We start from the raw sequence: 20,879 nt of genomic DNA, 5'->3' as shown, positions 1-20,879 counted from the left end.
GGAGGTTGGTGGTGTCTGCAGGAGGAGGCGGAGGAGGTGAGTTGTCCCTCGGATCCAGTGGCGTTTCCCCTGGGCAGGGAACCAGGTCACGCAGCATATCTTCATCTCCTGTGGTGGTGAGTGGTCGAGTTCTGGCTGCATGCTGGCGACAGGTGAGGTGACCTAGGTTTCATAGGAGTTCCAAGGGCAGGTGCAAATCCTCTCCCTGGAGGATTGGCTTGGTGGAAATTTCCATTGCGCCTGGTGCATTCTCAGTGTGATGGGGGCTGTGTTGGGTGTGGTGGGGTTGGTTGTGGTGATGGGGGTGTGGATGAGGGTGTGCCTGCATACCTGGCTGGTGGGCGGGAGAGGAAGCCAGATCTGGTTGTGGTGGTGGTAATGACGGGCATGGGTGGTCAGATGGTGGGGCCACGTTGTGCATCGGCTTGTCGCTGGGTGGTTGAATGTCTTGGTGGTGGAGTATGTGGAGTGGTGGTGGTGGTGGGTGAGGGGCTGGTGCATGGTTTGACATCGGAGATGGTTGGGAAGTGGGTGCGTGCGGGGGAAAATTGTGTGGGTGTTGGGGTGGTGGCAGGTGTTGTGTGGTGTCGGTGACATGATGGGGTGACGGGGGTGGGTGGGGGTCTCTAGGGGGGTAGGCCTGCGTGTCTGGTGGTGGCAACATAGTGAGGTGTCAGGTGGGGTTGCCGGTGATGCATCTGGGGCCCATGGGGATGGTGTGGAGTGGGTGGAAGGTGGGGTGTGGGAGGTGATGGTGGACAGGGGGTAGGTGAAGGTGAGGAGGAGAAGGAGGGCATGAAGTAGCAAACATATGAGTCAGATGAGTGTTCTATGGTGGTGGGTGGCAGTGGGGTGGTGTGGTGGGGGTGGAGTGGGTGTAGCGTGGTTGGGCGTTGTCTGTTGGGACACGAAACAGTCACACGTGATGGTTTCGATATGTGCACTTGGTGTCGTGGTACTGAATAGTCACTTGATAGGGGTTGGGGACGTTGATGACAGTGTAGGGCCCCTCAAATCGTGACGAGACTTTGTTCGGGACCAGTAGTTGTGCTACTACTACTGAGTCTCCTGTCTTGTAGGGGTTGGATGGGGTGACGTTCAGCTGCAGGTCTTGATGCTTTTATGAGTGGTGTAGTCATCTCTTGAGGTAGTGAAGGGGGTCGGATGTGGGGGATGGGGAGGGTGGCTGGAGGTGGTGTCAGAAGGGTAGGGGGAGGGGGGTTTCTCCAAACACCCATTTGTGGGGGGTAATTCAGTCATCTCTGGGGCAGGTGTTCATACCACACTGTATAATTTTAGCATGTGCTGGCCGATCTTTGTTTTCTGTTTCCTGTATTCGAGCCTGTACTTGATTGAGAAGGGTGCGGTAGCTCCATTCACACACTCCGTTCCCTTGGGGACAGTAGGGAGAGGAGTGGGAGATCCGGTAACCAAAAATGGTAGCTAGTTCTTTCCAGATCTTGCTAGTAAATTCTGGGGCGTTGCCTGAGTGAAGGACTTGGGGAATACCAAAATATGGGAAGACATGGTGAACAAGTGCTTTAGCCACAGCCACAGCGTGGTGCTCCTTGGCTGGGCAGGTGATGAGGAATTTGGAATAGACATCTACAAATGTTGTGATGTATTTGTAGCCGGCTTTGGGTGGCAGGGGCCCGACTATGTCATGGACAACAGTTGCCATGGTTTGCGGGTGGTGATACTTCCTGACGGCCCACGTGTTCAGGTGATGTCTGCCTAGTGTGCAGACCTGGTAGGCCTGGATGATTTGTTTGGCCAGGTTGAAGGGGCCGGGCATCCAGTAGAAGTCACTGCATACTTGTAAGAGTTTTTTGGTGCCAAGATGGATGCCATTGTTGGAATGTAGGTGGGTCACTGCATCAAGGGCGGTGTCTGGGTCGAGGACTACGTGCCTGGCCTGGGTAAACAGGTGGTCGCCATGCCTGTGGAGCCTAAAGAACACCTGGAGTGGTATCCAGCGGGGGCGCTCCCTATTTTGCCATTGGTGTAGGAGGTTGGAGGTGGCATTGATGGAGTTGATGGGCAGGTGGGACAGGGTGTTGGCATTGGTGTGTAGTTTCCCTGGTCTGTAAGCAAATTCAAAATCAAACTCCTTGAGGGTCTCTCTCCACCTTATCGGTTGGGTATTGTGGGTGTTGGACTGTCGTAGCCTTTGGAGGGACTGGTTGTTCATGATGATAGTAATGTGAGTGCCGGAGAAGTAGGCTCAGAAATGCTCCAAGACCCGTATAATACCCAGGCATTCGCATTTAGTGGCGGCATAATTCTTCTCGGCTTGGCTGAGGGTACAGCTGGCACAGGAGATTATGTGTTCTTGTCCCTCTTGAACCTGGGCCAGGACAGTGCCGATCGCCACCAGGGACATGTCCATGTACAGGCGGAAGGACAGGGTGTAGTCGAGGAATATGACAACTGGGACAGTGATGAGTTTGGTTTTGAGGGTGTGGAATGCGTTGATCTGGTAGTCAGTCCAGATGAATGGCTCACCCTTTTTAGTCAGGTTGTGGAGGGGTTTTGCGATGTTGGTGAAACCGTTGACAAAGTGCCGGTAGTACTATGTGAGCCTGAGAAAAGTGCACATGCCGTGAACATCTCATGGTAGGGGGAGGTCTGTGATGGCCCTCAGTTTGTCGGGGTCGGGAGATGTGCCTTCCTTTGAGATGATGTGGCCCAGGAAGGAGACGGACCATTCAGCCAGGATGCACTTTGATGGTTTAACCTGAGGCGTCCCGACAACGTATGGATACGTTGCCGCGTTTTGTCACGGTGACGCCCGACGACGTATCCATTCATTTTTCAATTGCGAGGTCTGTCATTTGCACATTTTTTAAGTTTCACGGGTGATTTTTGGTAGGTATATGTGGGAGACCTTCCTCTACCCAATGCCAGGCAGGGATAAAGCCTGGCCCCACCTAACCCCCTCCCCCCCACACGCCATTTTCTTGGCAACTCACCTGTTAGCAGTGACCTGGCCCGTAAAGACATGTAGCAACACGGTCTCTCCAATGACGAAATTCAAGGCAAAAGTGATTCCTGAGGTGGAAAACAAAGGAAGAAAGAAGCCAGAGGAAGAAACAAGCAGAAATGATGAGGTGGTAACGTCGTAAAGGAAGGTGCCATAATGTGATGTTTTTGGTGAGTGAACGACGCTTATATTGCCTATATTACTGTGTGAAAACCAATATACTCTTGTACTACATATAAATTTGTACCAAATAAATAAATATTTACATATAATGAGTGGTTTGGAATAGTTACCCCTCCCAAGAAAACGTCTTCTCTGGAGCCTGGCCTGAGAGAACACAGTACCAAGGTGGGGGTACTGTTACCTGTACTTGGTATTTCTAAACTTAACTGAGCACTTTTTCTCTGAATTTTCGATGTTTCTTATAAAAAGTGGACGTTTTAGCCAAAATAAAACTTTTTGAAAATCTGCTGGGATTGGGGGGGGTCAGTGGTGAAAAATCTGCCGGGATGCGACGGGTTAAATTTAAGTCCCACATGGCAGATGTGTGGGAAGACTTGCTTGAAGCACTGGAGGTGGTTGGTCCATGTCCAGCTGAAACTGATCACATCATCCAGGTACGCCAGGCAGATTTCCCAGGTGAGGCCACTGAGGACTGACTCCATTACTCAGGAAAACATGATGGGGGCATTGCAGTGTCCGAATGGGAGGACATTGAACTCGTAGTGTTTACTATTACTGGTGGAAAAGGCTGTCTTTTCTCAGTCCTCAGGGTGTATGGGGACTTGCCAATATCCCGAATGTAGGTCTCAGGTGAAGAACCAGGATGCCCCATCTAAGGAGTCAAGGGAGTCATCTATCCTAGGTAGAGGGGCGGCATCTGGTGGTCACATCATTGAGTTGCCTGTAATCCACACAGAAGCGCATGGTGCCATCTTTCTTTTTTGACAGAACGAAGGGCAAGGACCACGGGCAGGTGGAGGGGGAGATGACGCCGGCATCGAGCATTTCCTGGACCTGCTGGTCTTCCTCAGCCCGTTGTTTGTTTTTTTTCTGCCGTGATGGTTGGTGAATAGGTGGTCCTGTGGTGTGGATTTCATGCGTCAGGTACGTGGTGTGGTCGATGTCTGCTGGTCCTGACGAAAATAGGTCTTGGAAGTCCAGGAGGAGTTGTTGGAAGCTGTCAGCTTGGTGAGGTGATAGGTGTTCTGGTAGGAGGGGTAGGGTGGCAGGGGAAGGGGGGGTTTTCACAAGGCTCATCCTCCTCCATTTCTCCAACCACTAACCCTCTGGGGAGGATGAGGGGGGTGGTGGAGAGATTGGCGATGCATACTGCTCCTAGGCTGGGGGTGGGGGGAAGGTGGGTGACAGTAGGCAGGAGAAGGCCCCAGGCAGTAGGTTGGGGGAGAACAAGACGGAGGTTCCAGCAGGTCTGTTCAGGTGTAGCCAGACCTCGTGCTGGGGGGTAATGGTCAGGGCAGAAGCGATTGTTGAGGAGAAGGTAGGGTGGGGGGGTGCGGGGTGGGCAGGGGGGTTCAGTGGCAGGGTGGAGGACATGGTGGGAGGGGAGTAGGATGAGGGAGGGGATTGAAGTGTGCACGTGCAGAGTGGCTGGGACGGGGTCTGGAGGCTTCTGAAACTGGAGATGCTGTTTGTGGCAGTCGATCCTAGTGTGCAGCTTCTCTAGAAGGTCCAGTCCCAAGTAGCCATCATAGGCATGGCAGGTTGAGTCGATGATGAATTTGTTTTTTGTGGATGCTTGCTGGTGGGTATTGGCTCGCAGGGCCCAGGTTTCTCCACGTATTGGCAGGGGGCCATCCCCCGCATCTATGAGGTGAGCCGAGGTGGAGAGAAGTGGGCCGAAGGCCGGGGTGTGGCGGGAGTAGTAGTGAGTGTAGAGGCAACATCTGGCCACTCCTGTGTCGACCAGTAGCCTCATTTTTACCCCGTTCAGTCTCATCTTGTCATAGAGTGGGGGATGGTATTTCTGTGAGATGTCCCCCACCACCATGGAGAGGCATGGGGATGGTCCTAAAATCCAGCTGTTGTGGGGTGTCTTCCTCCTTGGGCTCCATTTCCCCGGGGTCGGCATAGTCAGTGGGTGAGGCATCGTCCTCGGCATCCTCATCGTCTAATGAGGAGACTTTGCGGCACCCTTGGGTGGTTGTCCTGCACCAGGCGGCCTTTAGCTGCTCACGGATGTCGTGGAGAGGGCAGCTGCAGCTGCAGGCAGAGAATTCCCATGGATTGATAGATATCAGATTCGTATTTTCCTTGGGATTGGGGCGTCTCTTGGTAGGGTGTGCCCTGGGTACGGAGGGTGTTGTTGAAGGACTTGGGTGGGTGGAGAGCATCCATTGTTTTTGGTGTTTCGTTGTCCTCTGGGTGGGGAACTTGCTTTCTGTGCCAATGTGCTGGGGTGGAGCAGACAGCTAGGAGGCACCGCACTAGCTGTACATCCTTGTCGAGGTCTCATGAAGGGTCATATATGGTAAAGTGTTCCCTTATGGTGCTGGAATGGATCCTCAACAATGTGTTATATATAAGTCGCTCCCGGGTGGCTGCGTTGGTCTCTGAGCAGGTGGTGGTGACAAGTCACCTGGCCTGGATGAGTGCGTCATCCAGGTTGCCGTCGTAGGTGAGGGCATCAAGCTGGGATAGAGCTACGACCATTATCCCAAGGATGGCGTGACTGCCTGTGTCAAGATTTGGGTAAATTGTGCCCATGTTAATTCTGGGACGATTGTGGAGGCAATACTTGATACTGCCTTGTCCAGGTGCAGCAGGGTAATAGCTATTTTCTCCCCGTCGTGGTCAAAACCCAAGTCCAGTAGTGACTTAGTCATGGACAGGTATATATTGATATCGTACTGTCTAAGGTCGAACTTTGGTAATTGCCACCATTTTGCTAGACTTCCCTTTCTGTTCCTCTTGTACTCTAATTGGGTCAAGACCCACCGCTGGCCACCAGCATTACATTATGTGTTTTTAGGTCAACTTCTCGTCCTTAGAACACTAGCTACTGACCTGGGGTTCTCTTTCATGACCAGATCTAGAATACACAATAAAAGGAACAGGGCATAAAAACTCGGGTCGACCAAACATACACGTACATTACCTCATTTACACACACAACAGATGCAGTGTTAATATTATACATAAATCAGATTAAGGGGACACAATTGGACTAGTTGACCCTAGCCCAGGCTGCTGTAGACTTGGGCTGCTTACAGGTGACACCCGGGCATGGGAGGTAGCTTGTCAGGTGTGCCTTCCCCTAGGAGGCACGGAACTACTGCTGGAGGCTGGGTCATCCGGAATGGGCTACTGGTCGGCTTGGAGGAAGGCCCTTCCCTAGTGGGGCCTCAGTGAGGAAGGCGGGTCCTCTGGGCTGGGGCTCAACAAGGCAAGCAGGCATGTTTGCCTCCACCTGCTCCTGGAGGAGGACTGCCTGCTGGCAGGGCTGGGGAAGTCACACCCTGGAGTACTAGGGGTACCCCTGGGTGTCTGGAGGCTGCTGTCTCTGCTGGGTCGAGTCACCATCAGGAGCTGCCTGCAGCTTCCCTTCCTGGTAGGGTCCGACAGCGGAGGGCGTCGCCAGGGTGCTGGCTGCAGGTCACTGATCCCCAGGCTCGTGATGAGCCCTCGCCAGAGCTCCTCCAGCTGCAACTCCTCTAGGGAACTGAACCTGTGGGGAGAGAAAGGTGCCCTACTCGGCATCTGGGTGGGTGGTGGGCCGAGCCAAGGACTTCCTCCAGAGGGGTAGCCACAAGGGCAGTGGACGAGGGGCGTACGGTGGCCATTCCCGCGGTTCCACTGGCCCTCGAGACAACAGGTGAAGGGCGTACGGTGGCTGTTCCTTCCTTCATGGTGCAGACGGTGGCCATCAACGCAGGAAGTGGCAGACGAAGGGCGTATGGAGGCCGTCCCTTCCTTCCCGGTGTGGACGGTGGCTTTCATCGCGGTTCTGCCTTTCTCTGGGTTGTCAGCCAAAAGGCGTACGGTAGCCATCCCTTCCTTCCCAGTGCAGATGATGGCCGTCACCGTGGTGCTGATCCCAGGAGCGGCTGCAGGCGAAGGGTGTACGGTGGCCGTCCCTTCCTTCCCTGTGAGGATGGTGGCTGTCACTGTGGTGCTGCCTGGGACTGTGCTAGGACAAGTCCCACCCCAATCCTGGCGAGGTCTGGCCTGGCTGCAGTGTAGTCTGCTGGGGCAGCACTCCTGCTGGTGGCCGTGTTGAGGGGAAGAGGGGCACAGGGTTGTGGGGAGCAGAGGCCCATCTTGCCCAGGCCTTACGCGCTCCCTATGCCCCTCCCCGTGGTCTCCTCCTGGGGTGGGTGTTGGGCTGTGGGTCCTCCCTGGGGTGGGTGTTGCGACATCCCTACAGGGGTTTCCCGTGGGGATGGGCACTTCATAGGCAATTCTGCGAACTACTGTAAAGCCAGATAATTTCTCTGGCAAGAAACTTAACTCACCCTGTACCCACAAAGTATAATGCACGTTGCAACTTTTTTTCACGCTCAGTTCCCACAACGTACGGTGTACATTTCACAATCGCAAGGTCCACTGTTTGCACATTTTTCATATTTTGTACACGATTTTCGGTAAGTAGATACGTAACACCTTCCTCTAGCTGCTGCTAGGTGGGGACACTCCCTGACCCCACGAGACCTGTGCTCACCTATGACTCGGCCACTCACCTTGTAGCAGTGACCCAGGACACACATGGCACGCCGAGGTCTCTCTGACGAGGAAATTCAAGCCGTCCTGGACGCTTACCTAGCTGAAGCATTCACTGGCAACAGTGATTTGCTGATCGACGACAATGTCCTCAACAAAGACTACGTGCTTTCTGACAAGGAGACGAGCAGTAGTGACGAGGGGATACTGTCACCTAGGAAGTGGCAGTATGTTACATATCGTCAGGAAGGGGAAGGCCAGGCGAGACCACGAGGACACACACGCACCCCTCTCCATCCTGTGTACGAAGGGTCGGATGAGGACGAGGACAGAGCACGTGGACGTGGTGTTGCCACGTGGTTGGGGTATGAACGGATCTTGCTACGTGGAACGGAGGGAGCGAGGTGGCGTGTAAGGTATGGGCATGTTCTTTTGTCTGGGGAAGGCAGAAGTGTAGGGGCGGGAGTGAGAAGTACTGAAAGTGAAAGTGGTGGTAATAGAGAGGGAGTTCTCGTGCTCCCATGTGGTGCACCTGGGCGGCGAGCAGGTAAGGTGAAGCCGCTCCCAAGCACATCTTTCGCCCTGCAGTATTCCCATGCTCCCTCTCTATAGCCCTGTGATGTGGGGAAAGGGATGAAAGGGAGGGGGAAGGGGAAAAGAAAAGGCAAAGGAAAAAGGAGCACGAGTGGGGAAGGGCGCCGCTCTCCACCTCCTCAACCACCCCCACCACCCTCTCCTCCACACCCCGACGAAGGGAACGCTGGTGATGAGGCTGGAGACGGTGATGTGTCATGGTTACGGGAGGACGGGTGTGATTTTGATACTACGATTCACCCCTTCACAAAGCAGTGGCAGTCTGGCTGCACTGCTCCACACATCCATCAAGGCTCCAACAGGGTGGATTTCTTCCACCTTTACTTCTCTGAGCTGTCTGTGGAGCTACTTCTCTGAGCCGTCTGTGGAGCGTATAGTGGAGCAAACTAACACCTTCGCCAGGAGGATGCGCAGCGAAAGTGAGTGTGAGAGGACAACGAGCAGTCACTCATAGCCCTATGATTACCCCATAACAGTAGGCGAGATGTTCCTTTTTTTGGCCTTGGTTCTGTTGATGGGTATTGTACGGAAAGGACAATTTCCAGCTTACTGGTCTACTGACCCGATTACCTACACACCTTTCTTTGGTAAAGTTATGAGTAGGAAAAGGTTTCAATACATTCTAAGTCGCCTCCACTTTTATGATGCAGACGACCCTGCTAATACTAATAACACAGATAAAATGAGGAGAATTAGGCTTGTTTTTGATCACCTACGGGAAACGTTCCGCTTGTCATTTTATCCTTACAGAGACCTCGTCATAGACAAGAGTCTTATGTTGTGGAGAGGCAATATTTCCTTTCGCCAGTACATACACAGCAAGAGACATCATTTTGGGTTCAAGATCTTTGTTATGTGTGACTGTAAAACTGGTTATGTGCAAGACATAGTCTTGGACACCGGTGCACAGACATAACAGAAGATTGGAGTATAAGACTCTCAGGGGCCATGGTGAAGACCATGATAGAGGAGTACCTTCATCGTGGTCACGTCTTGTACCTAACTGGTACACTCGCCCTATTCTCGCTCTGTACTCCACCTTCACGACACCGGAGTCTGTGGCACTGTCAAGAGAAACCGCCATCATATGGTGAAACTCGGGAGGAAACTCAACAGGAATGAGGTGGTTTTCTTCAAGGCAAACAACATCCTCGCCACTGTATGGAACCACATGAGAGAAGTTTCCCTCCTGTCGACGGTACACCGTCCCCTGATGCACCGGACAGACTCCGTGTAGTACACCGGCCAGAGGAGGACCCACGTCTGGAAACCAGAGTCAGTAGTGGAGTACAATGTGAACATAAGGCAGGTAGACCAGTCTGACACCATGTTTTCCAGTGTGGAATGTGCCAGGATCACAATGAAGTGGTACAAGAAACTCTTCTTCCACCTGCTCGATATCATGGTCCTCAACTGCCACTACCTCTACGCCTTGACGACAGGAACCTCTGAGACCTTCGAGGGGTTTGTGGGGGAGCTGTCCCGAGAGATTGTCGGGAAATATGCAGAGGAAAGGCCCCACCCCTGCATCCACACCTCCAGTGCTGGCCAGACGCCCCTATGCCTCACAGGATGCCACTTCCTCATCACCATCCCCTCTACACCAAACTGTCCCAGACCACAGTGCCACTGTCATGTGTGCAGCAACTCCAAAATCAGAGTGAGCACTGGCAGACGAGACACAAGATACGAGTGAGTCGATTGCAATGTCGGCTTGTGCCTTGAGCCCTGTTTCAAGGAGTTTCACACCCTACTACATTACTGATAATGTTTATATTCTCTAGGTAAAGCCAGTGAATATGTGATATTGTTGTGAGAGTATCACGCTCACTATACTGTAATACTAAATCAGGTATATGTGATAATGGTTGGAAAATGGTAATAATCTCTATGGAAAAGTGAAATATCTGCTCAGCAAAGCGAGCCAGACACCACCATCCCAGGAGGAGGGCATAGTGAGGTGAACCTCACCCCACTAGGAGACAACGGGGAGGTTTTTCCGCACGCCAAGCAGGAACGACATACGAGTATCTCCCCCGCGACCCGACGCCCCTCTTCCTCGCAGCTGGACCACCAAGCAGTACACAGTTTGAGTGCACTACACTCCGATGGAGAGAGCACTCACCAGAATCGGGGTGGGACTTGCAATCATCAAGTCCCAAGCAGGCCCTTGGACGCCGTGTCCACCGGATCGGCCTGTAAAAGAGGAGGGGACTCCACCAGAGCCTCACGTCGAGTGATACCCCAGGGGAGCAGCAGCACAGTAGCCTGTCAAGATGTCACCACTCCTCAGTCCTAAATTAAAGTATTTTAGTAGCTCTATTGAATATCACAGTCTTGCACTTACTCCATATAGGTGCAGGTGTACACCTGTAGAGTAATAGTAGTTCCAGGAATATAGGCACACCTAGCAAGACAGAGGTGGTTATAAATCTTTGTTTTGGAAGCCTCGTCAGAAAAGACCATTCTAGAACAGAAGTTATTTGGAAAAATTTCATTGTACCACCCTCTGGTAAACAGTGACTACAGTAACATTGAGAATTCTTGTACATATGACTGGTGGATGAACTTCCTAAACTGTAATACTGTAATGTGACATTCACTGAAATCCTCTTTTATGAATTTGTGTGTGTTGTGGGAATCCTGGGTGCCATCCATTCAGACAGTGGGATGGAGTACAGTATATGTATCTTCTGTGGCCTTACATTACAGACCCCCTTGGCTATAAAGTGACTCATACAGTACTATACTGGCCCCAGAGGAATGACATTGGCATGACATTGTGGTGTGCAACATCAGCAACCAGTACCTTATTAAAGTAGCATGGTGCAGTTGGTCCAACATTTCCCTTTGTGAGACAGAAGTGAGTACAGTCCATGACTAAAGAAACATACCTTCATCCACTCACTCAATGGTTTCTACACTGAGTGACAAGCCAAATGGTTTCCTGTACCCAGGAAACCATTTACTACGCCAGGTGGTAACCATATAATGGGGTGTCTGGCCGGGTTAAGTGTCTCCCAGATACCTCTGTCTAAAATCACTAAATTATGGTAAACGTTTTGGAGACCCTCAGAGGGCCCAATACCTGCCCAGGGCCCCAACCAAATGGCCATGTGGAATGTGAGAGGAGTGAATGAGAGTTAGAGGGTGGAAGTTGTTTAAGAGTGCGAGCTATGCCATGATGGCATTGTGTGAAACCAAGATGAAAGGGTGTGAAGTGCAGGAATGGGAGGAAGTAAAGTGTGTATGGTTGGGCATGAATGGGTGAGGAAGATGCAAGGAAGGAGTTGCTTTGTTGATGAATGAAGTGTCGCAGAGGGGAATGAGATTACAAATGTGTCAGCTTGAGATGTACAGTATGTATGTCAAGTTCAAGTTTGAGAAGGTGAAAGTGGCAGTGATTGTAATGTATGCAGCATGTGAGGACAGGAGTGAGAAAGAGAAAGGCAGGTTTTGGGATGAGCTGTAGTAGGAGAAATGCCCAGGAGTTATAAAGTGATTGTAATGAGTGATATGAATGGTAGAGTAGGCACTGGTCCTGTGAATGATATATATACAGTATAATGGGTAATAATGATGTACCAGGAGAGAATGATAATGGTAAGCGACAGGATATTGTGTCAGGAACGGAGGTTGTGCATCTGTAATTCTTATTTTAAAAACAAAGATGCACATAAATATACGTGGTATAGAGAGAATGGAGATCATGTTGAAAGGAGCCTGATTGATTATATGCTCGTAGTGAAATTGATTCTGGGTAGTGTTGCTGATACGAGGGCAATGAGAGGAAGATGTGGAAGTTTGTCAGATCATATGATTGTGGTATGCAAGATCATGCTGAGAAGAGTGAGGTGGACCAAGAGAGAAAGGAACTGTCAGAGAGAAAGACTGAAAGCTGAGAAGCTGAGGATCAAAGAAATGGCAGATGAATACAGGGCCAAAGTAGGGGAGGAGTTAGAATCAGTGAATTGGAAGGAAATGGATCAGGACAGCTTGTGGAATGTATGCAGGGATTGCTTAGATAGGAATGCTAAAGTGGTGTGTGGTGTGGCAAGAGTAACAACAAAGAAGAAAGGTAAAGCATGGTGGGATGAAGAAGTTAAGAAAGCAGTGGAGGAACAGAGGAAGAAGTGGCTAGAGTGGATACAGGACAGGGGTTCTGTTGAAATAAATGAATATATGGAGATTAAGAAACACATAAAGAGACTAGTGAAGAGGAAAAAGGAGGAGGTAAATGATGATCTAGGAAGAAAAATCAATGCAACTTGCTCTGAAAATTGGAAGTTACTCTGGAAAGAGATCCAGAAATGTAGAAGTGACAGTGGAAAGAAATGTAAAAGTGTGAAGGATGTTAGTGGTAGATTATTAACCCAGGGAGATGAAGTAAGGACCAGATGGAAAGAATATTTTGAAAGTCTTGTGAATGCGAATGGAGAGGGCATAGCAACTGTTAACATGATTGGTTTGGGGGGTGTACAGAGAAGGAACTCAGTGCCAGGAATCATGACACTTGCAGAGGTGAAGAAAGCTGTGAAGTGGCTGAAAAATGGGAAAGCAGCTGGGGTTGGTGAGGCATATGCATAGATGATTAAGTGTAGTGGAGAGAGTGGAATGAAGTGCTTGTTGGGGATATGTAAGAAGGCAGAGATGAGTGAAACTGTGCCAGTAGAGTGGAAAAAGGCAGTGATTGTACCCCTGTACAAAATAAAGGTGAGCAAAGTGAGTGTAAGAATTATTGTGACATAAGTCTATTGAGTGTGGTAGGGAAGGTACAGGGAACAATTATCATAAAGTAAGAGAGAGATCATAAGTCCTAGTGAGTGATGAACAGGGTGGCTTTAGGAGTGGCAGAGGATGTGTGGATCAAATATTTGTAGTAAGACAGATAGTGGGGAAGGCATGAGAGGACTATAAGGTGTTTATGGCATTCATGGATCTGGAAAAAGCATACGATAAAGTAAACAGAGAAGGATTATGGAAGGTTTCGCGCATGTATGGCATAGCTAGTAAGCTGCTAGGTACCGTCAGTGGTGTTCATGATGGTAGTGAGGCATGTGTAAAGGTAAATGGGCATATAAGTGATTGGTTCACGATCAATGTGGGCGTGCGACAAGGTTGTGTGATGTCCCCATGGTTGTTCAATACATATATAGATGGAGTGATCAGAGAAGTAAAAACATGATTAGTGGATAGAGGGATGGCGTTGGTAATGAATAGTGATGGACGGAAAATCTCAAATTTGTTGTATGCTAATGATGCAGTGTTACTTGCAAATACTGGACAAGAGCTTGGTAGACTAGTGCAGAGTTTTGTAGATGTCTGTGAGCGTCGGGCTTTGAGAGTAAATGTAGAAAAGAGTAAAGTGATAGTTATTGAGAGAGAAGGTGACTCCCAGTGTGATGTTACAGTGAATGGAGAGAGACTGGAACTGATGAGAGTTCAGATACCTGGGTACAGTGATAGAAAAGAAAATGTGCAAAAGAAGTGGAGAGTAGAGTGATACAAAGAAGGAAAATAGCTGGTGCTATGAAAACTTTGATAAAAAACAGAGGCTTGAAGGTTGCAGCTGAGGCTTACATGAAGGAGTGTTAGTGCCAACTGTAACATACAGATGTGAGACTATGGTGTGGCATGAAAATGAGAAGTCAAGAGATGGGACTGCTAAGGAATGTATGTGGAGTACAGAATGTGGACAGGATATGGAATAATGTGATTCATGAAAGATGAGGAAGATTGTGGACACCAGAATCAAAGGGTGTACTGAGATGGTTTGGTCATGTGGAGAGAATGGATGACAATAGAGTGGTGAAAAAGTTATACCTGAACGAATCTGAAGGTGGGAGGAGGCGAGGTAGGTCAAGAAGAAGGTGGAGGGATATGGTGGATGAGTGTGTTAGAAGGAGAGGTATGGAAGTTGGTGAGGCTCAGGGACTGACAAGAGACCGAGTTGGCTGGATGGCTTTTATGCGGAGAAGCACATAACCAGAGATTGGCACCCCATTTTAACATAACAGCATTCGGACTGACTCTGTTAGATAGATATATGTGAAACTACAGAACATGGTGAAATTTTTTTTGGTCTATCTGATGGAGTCAGGATTCCATGGGCTTGAACAATGAGTGAATGGAAGAGTGGCCCATTGAACTGGGCAAACTTAGGCTGTCTGGACACTGTTACGCCTCACCCTGCCCTACGGTGGGAAAAAGAGGTCCGGATGATGATGAACGATGATGATGAAAACTATACCACTGTGCTTGTTACACAGATCCCCTTCCTGAGATATCTGACCAACATGTGTATAAATTTACGATTCTTCAACAAGCAACAGATCAAGGTTAGGTACAAAGGTTCCAATCCAAACCCATTTATACATGGTAACTAAGTGATGGTCTTCAATCACCACTGGTCATCCAAAACCAGTCAAAAGCTAGATTTGTGGGCCATTACTTCATATTGTATTGTATAATTCATAAAGGCTTCAACATGCTGGCATGTACCAGCCTTGGCCACCTATTGCAGCTCTCTCTTCTGCTCGATCTCTGACAATCTCCCTGTTCACTCCCTTATTCCTAAGGTCGCAAACAACTGCCCAAGAAAGAACATCAAACCTCACACACAACTGCACAGCTGATGATGATGATGATATGAAGATGATGACAGTGATGACAATGATAATGACTATTTATCATTCATCATCTAATCCAGTGTTGCCTCATGAAGGAGTGCAGAAGCCCAGGGCTAGGCAAGTTGGTCCTGACATTTCAGATGAGAGTGACCAGCCTCATTCATCCCTTAGTGCCATTATGTGAGCAATAAACCACAACCAAACCTTGGATATAAACCTGCACCAGCTCAATCCGATTGGAGTGCCTTAATTACCCAGTAAACCACCAAGCGCCATTATTTGGTTATATGGTTACCACCCAGTGTAGTAAATGGTTTCATGGTGTACAGGAAACCATTTGGCTTGTCACTCAGTATACAGTCAACCACAGACAGAAGGAAGAGGAATGAATAAAAGAAAGATAGACAGAAGACGAAGGAAGGAAAAGAGGAAAGGGCAAGCATTCGAGAGCAGCACTACATCCAGTGAGTGGATGGTGAGCACCCCCACCTACCACATATGACTATTATTATTATTATTATTATTATTATCATCATCTGTTACACACTCTGAAAAAAACTGTTGGATCATGGAAAAAAGAATTGTTGCTGCCAAGGGAAATGAAACAAAATACTAATTGGAAATCTATATTTTTCTAAACATATAGGATCACAGAGACATTTCACATAATGTACTTGTGAAATTGCAAAAATTCAATCAAACTGCATCACTTGTGGTTCACACATTCCTTAGTAGTACAAAGATGAAAACTAACTTTAAAATGATCCCATATCATTTAATCACTGTGTCTGGGATGCTAGGAACTTCTTAATTTCTGCCAGTAATTCGCGCTTCACAGTATCTGGCACCAGCTCTGAAAAGAAAAATATATCAAAAACAATGCGGTATTCATACACAGAAAACTAATAATATTAACAATACCCACCAATGGAATACTGCTGAAACCATTCATACAGTGGACATCATAAGAGTCTGCAAAATTTTGATTACTTCACCATGTATGAAAATTAATCCTCTGACTCCTGGCATTTTCCCTCTGCTAAACAAGGAGCTATTTCAAAGTCAACAATCTACATTCCCCCTGTAAGTAACTGCTGGGACACTCCAAGAGATTAGGTGGTGGCAACCATCATCCACTCACATGATGCAGTGCTGCCTACATCTTCCTTCACCTTTATCATTCTTTTTCTGTGTCTGCCCTCCTCTCCTCTTATTTTTCCCGTCCTTCCTTTCACTTTTTATTACTCTTCTTTCCTTTTCAGGTGGTTCTGAGTTACAAGCCAAATGGTTTTCTGTAAGCCAGAAAACCACTCACAACACTGGGTGGTAACCATATAACCAACCCATACTGTACATGTTCCCTACGTGCTGACAAGTGGGATGGTGGAGGGTTAGTGCCCATCCCTGTAAAACAACTAACTCAGAGACAAACGGCCACCCCTTACGGGATTATGGCATCTAGCTGTAGGCAGATAGTCAGAATTCTGCATGCAAAAGCCGATTAATAAAGTATAATCGGAATGAGAAAATACTAATAATCAGAGCTGGCTGGTTCTCATATGATTCCTATACAAAAGACAACCAATGATGCCTGTAGCATGTTACCACAGGATGGCTGTACAACATACACTATGACACACTAAGCACAGTGCAAATGACAAGAAGTAACAAAAACAAAGGAGGGCAAGATATTATAAAGTGTTGATGCATCAAAGTGGGTTATTTACAAGGAGTGAGTGTGTTGTTTATGGCCTTGGTCAGGCGGCATGAAACGGGCGCCTTGTATGAGCATCTATGGTGCCCTAGGCAATAGGCCCTGTGTGGAGGCAACCATCTCCCAAAACACTTAACACCCTAGCTTGGGGCTTGACCCATCCCATGAAAGCTTATATTCCTGATTATATTCTGTTGATACATGTGGACAGCATGTAAATAGCAAATCCCACTGGTGTATGTTATGCCCACTTTCATATGGCTAATTAATATGACATACGATATAGGTAGCAATGCAAATGCTTACTTATCCTTACTCTTGTGTTTTCTGTCTGACAGGTATTGACCAATAAAACAATGTCATGTCCACGTGCAATGTCGTGTAATTAACTTCCATGTGGCGAATTGGCGCCTACTGTCGATATGTATGGGTCACACAGGAGAGTTGGACACCAGTCAGGTGTAGCCTACAGCTGCTTAGAGATAGAGATCTGTCGAGCATACAGCTGCCATTCAGTGCATAAATGTTGTGTGTTTTAGGGTATGAATGTCAGATGAACATTTGTCAATGTGTCCTGCTGCCAAACATAAAGTCAGTGTGTGCTGAACATAAAGATGCTGTATGTGCTATCTCTGATCATAAAGCCACATAAAGTCACTGTGTGTGCTACCACTGAACACAAAGTCAATATAAAGTCAGTGTATGCTCCCACTGTACAGTACATAAAGCCAACATAATCAGTGTGTGCTACTGATGAACATAAAGCCACTGTGTGCGCTATCACTGAACATAACATCAACATAAAGTCATGGTGTGTGCTACCACGGAACATAGAGCCAACATAAAGCCACTGTGTTCTGCTGCTGAACATAAAGCCACATTGTCCTGCTGCTGAGCATGAAACCACTCTGTGTCCTGCTGCTGAATATAAATCTACTGTGTGTCCCGCTGCCAAGTATGAAGCCAATCAGTGTCTCACCGAATGGCCTGCTGCCATGCATAATGCCATGAAGAATCACTGATTGACCTACTACCGAGACTGAGAGCCAATGGCTTTCAAATGTAAAGCCACCGAACACCTTGCAACTGTGTGTAAGCCCACCAGGTGTCCTTCTGCAGCATGCGAAACTTCCATGTGTCCAGTTGCTGAACATGCTTCTGTCGCATTCACCTGGCCCCATAATCGATGAGGCATCAACTAGGGGAATGGAGAACACTGGATGTGATGACATGGTAACCCATGGTTGCACGAATTTGCAAACTGTTGCTGCAGCATTGGAAAGGATGAGGAGACAACCACCCAGGAAGAACTTAATGTTGGCATTTACTTCCTTGTCACTGCCTCTCAGGCTGACTCTGTCATACACATGGCAGGGCTCTTGTTTGGCGAGCCACAGCTCGCAAATGCGAGTATTTTTCCCTTCTGCGAACAAATTTTACATGCAAGTCACCTTTTGGCGAGGAGAAAATACATCCACTTCAAAACCCAGTAAACTACAAAATAAGTAAATCTCATTTAAATGAACAAAAGATCGATTATTAAGTCTTTCCTTGTCGCCACTGTGAATGTTTAAAAATAGACAATGTGTAAATAAATAAATACATATACAGTATTTATTGCCCGTAAAATATTTGGGCTCATAGTCAGTTAGGCTACTAAAAATTTAGTTGGCTAGTAAATCTGAAACCTTAGGAGCCAAATGGCTCGCAACCACTGACAGTTAGCAAGAGCCCTGCATGGCCTCTGGGACTGCAACACCACGCACACACTCTTCCCTTACATAGGTTAGCCTCAGGCTACATGAGGCCTGCTGGCCCGGGACATCACCCTATCTCCTTGTATCATCGATCAGATCCATAATAAATTATGCTTTTTGACCTGGGGCATCATCATATCTCATCCTCACAGTGGTCAACCCCAAGTTTCTGTCATGACAATCAACTGGAGATATTATGGCTACCTCCCTGTTAAGTGGCTTTCTCACTAGAACAACAAGAGGTGGTCACTGAGTAACTGGACAGTCCTAGCTGCCAACTCAGTACCAGATGCCCAAATAAGGACAAGTCGCAGCTTCCAGAAACATGACATTGTCATCATCTTCAGTGATTCTCTTTCACAACAGTGGCAGTTGGGCCAGGTAGCAGAGGTACTGCCAGGACACGACGGCCCCACAACTTGGATTACGGTGTAGACTGCCCATGACACGTTAGTGTGTAGGGTATCAACATCCTAATGGGCACCCATTGGGGCAGGGGGGGAGGGTGAATGTGGCACCCATCTGGGGGTTTGGATAACTACTGCTTACCTTAGATGGTCTGCAACAAAACCTGGCCATCAGAGGTGGATAGGCTAATTACCGCTCACCTATCTGACAGATGTAGACAGTCTCCGGCAATACATACCCATCAGAGGGTGGATAACTACTGCTTACACAAATGAATGCTGGTCACTTACTGTAAATGACAAGTTTGCTTCTAAGGGTCTTTTCCACATAAAGGTATAAAATATGTGAAGAAATATACAGTACAGTATATACAGGTATACCATGGTTTAACGAAATGATTGGTTAAGTAAAAACCCATTGTTAGGTGGGGTATCATATCTCGGGGTAAATTTAACGTGTAATGTATAGGGACGCATTTTTGAGCCTTGGGTTTCCCCCCCCCAGCCAAGTCCTAAACCCATCCAAATGAGGCCAAAGACAAGTTTAAAGCCAATCTAAATGGCCTACCAGGTGTAAAAGAAGCTAACCTAAGCTTAACACCTGTAAATAACTCACTAAAACCAACAAATAAAATCTGAAAATTGTCAAATATGTCTGGAAAAAATGAAGCTTAGTAAACTGTACCCCAAAATAATAGTGCTCCCTTAACATTGATGGAGGTTAGGTAACAGAGACACCCGCGTATGTTAAAATCCGCGGATATCTGCTGCCCCAGTTAAAAACACCCCTTGACCCCCTTTAACCCTTTGGCTGCAGCAGCTGTGATGACAACGTACTGACTGTGCTCAATGTGGAGAAATAGGAAAAAATTGTGTTTTCAACTCGTGTTTTAACCCACTTACCATTAATCCTGACAGTTAAAATTTCTGTCAGACAAACATCAATCTTTCTACTGTCGTTTGCAACAAACTGCATGTTCGTAGGCACTCCAAACATGGAGAACGATTTGAGAGAATACAAGGTGTGTTTTGACTCTGATGCACGGAGGTGGAAATTTCCACCAACCCACAAGATTTTTTCCATACAAAATAGGGTTACAGCCATGTTGCCTCATCACAGTAATTGCAATAATGATAAAAATAAAACACTTCTAGCCAGTCTCCTATGATTTTGTTACGGTATTCCAGTGTTTACATTAGACTATAGCAAAACAGTAACGATGTGAGGAAAATCATTACAAACTTAACACACTTGGAATGTAATTGGAACTTGGAATGTATGGGGAGCGAATGATGAGGTGAAAGAGAGAGAGATTGTCCAGGTGTTTGAGGGTGCGAAAGTGGATGTATGTGGAATAACTAAAACAAAATGGAGAGGAGAAAGTGTGAGAGAATGGGAGTAAGGATGGGGTATATGTGCAGGAGTAGGTGAGAATGAGAGGGCAAAGGAAGGAGTATGTATAGTTGTGAGTAAAAGATGGAAGAGGAGCATAAGACAGTATGGATCAGTTGTGTCAAGGATTGTGTGGGTAAAGCTGAAAGTTGGAACACAAATGTGGGCGATTGTGTGTGTGTATGCGCCAACGCAAGATCGTGCTAGAAGAGTGAGAGAAGAGTTCTGGACAAATGTAGAAGCGTGCATGGAAAAGTCTGGAAGGAATGAGAGAGTGTTTTTGATTGGTGATATGAATGGTAAAGTTGGGAATGTGAAGGTGGATGGAATAGTTGGTGAGTGGGGTGTGCCTGCTGAGATAGATGAGAATGGGAGTGCGTTAGTGGACATTTGTGCTGGGAGGGGGTTGGTGATAGCCAATACCCTCTTCAGACATAAAATGATCCACAGGTATACATGGCGAGTGATGAGAAGGGTGGGTGGTGAACTGAATGAAAGGAAGGAATTGATTGTGTGTGTGTGGATGAAAGGATGCGAAGATGTGTAATGGATGCAAGAGTTTATAGAGGTTGGGGGAGTGGACTTTCTGACCACTACTTGGTGGTGGCCAGAATTAGAATTCAAGTAAGATGGAGGAATGGAAGAAAGGAAAGACGAGAGGAAGGAGTAGTTGCAAGGAGAGTGGAAAGGTTACAAGAGGATGAGAAAAAGGCAGAGTATAA

At 47.8% G+C, this 20,879-nt stretch overlaps 1 protein-coding gene across 1 annotated transcript in view; it reads right to left on the bottom strand.

Annotated features, from left to right (window-relative positions):
• Window positions 1-15,499: 15,499 nt before the first annotated feature.
• The window catches only part of LOC145412593 (transcription and mRNA export factor ENY2-like), a 44,963-nt gene continuing 39,583 nt past the window's right edge, over window positions 15,500-20,879 (bottom strand). Inside the window, exon 3 of the mRNA XM_080282504.1 lies at window positions 15,500-15,739. Coding sequence (XP_080138630.1) covers window positions 15,666-15,739 — 74 coding nt within the window. The 3' untranslated portion in view covers window positions 15,500-15,665. The remainder of the gene's footprint in view (window positions 15,740-20,879) is intronic.

Source organism: Coenobita brevimanus, chromosome 93 (assembly GCF_032717465.1).
Source record: "Coenobita brevimanus isolate Jiangsu-jjx chromosome 93, ASM3271746v2, whole genome shotgun sequence".
In the NCBI taxonomy this organism is placed as follows: Eukaryota; Metazoa; Arthropoda; class Malacostraca; order Decapoda; family Coenobitidae; genus Coenobita; species Coenobita brevimanus.
The sequence above is the reverse complement of the archived record's forward strand: the minus strand, read 5'-3'. Positions and strand labels throughout refer to the sequence as shown.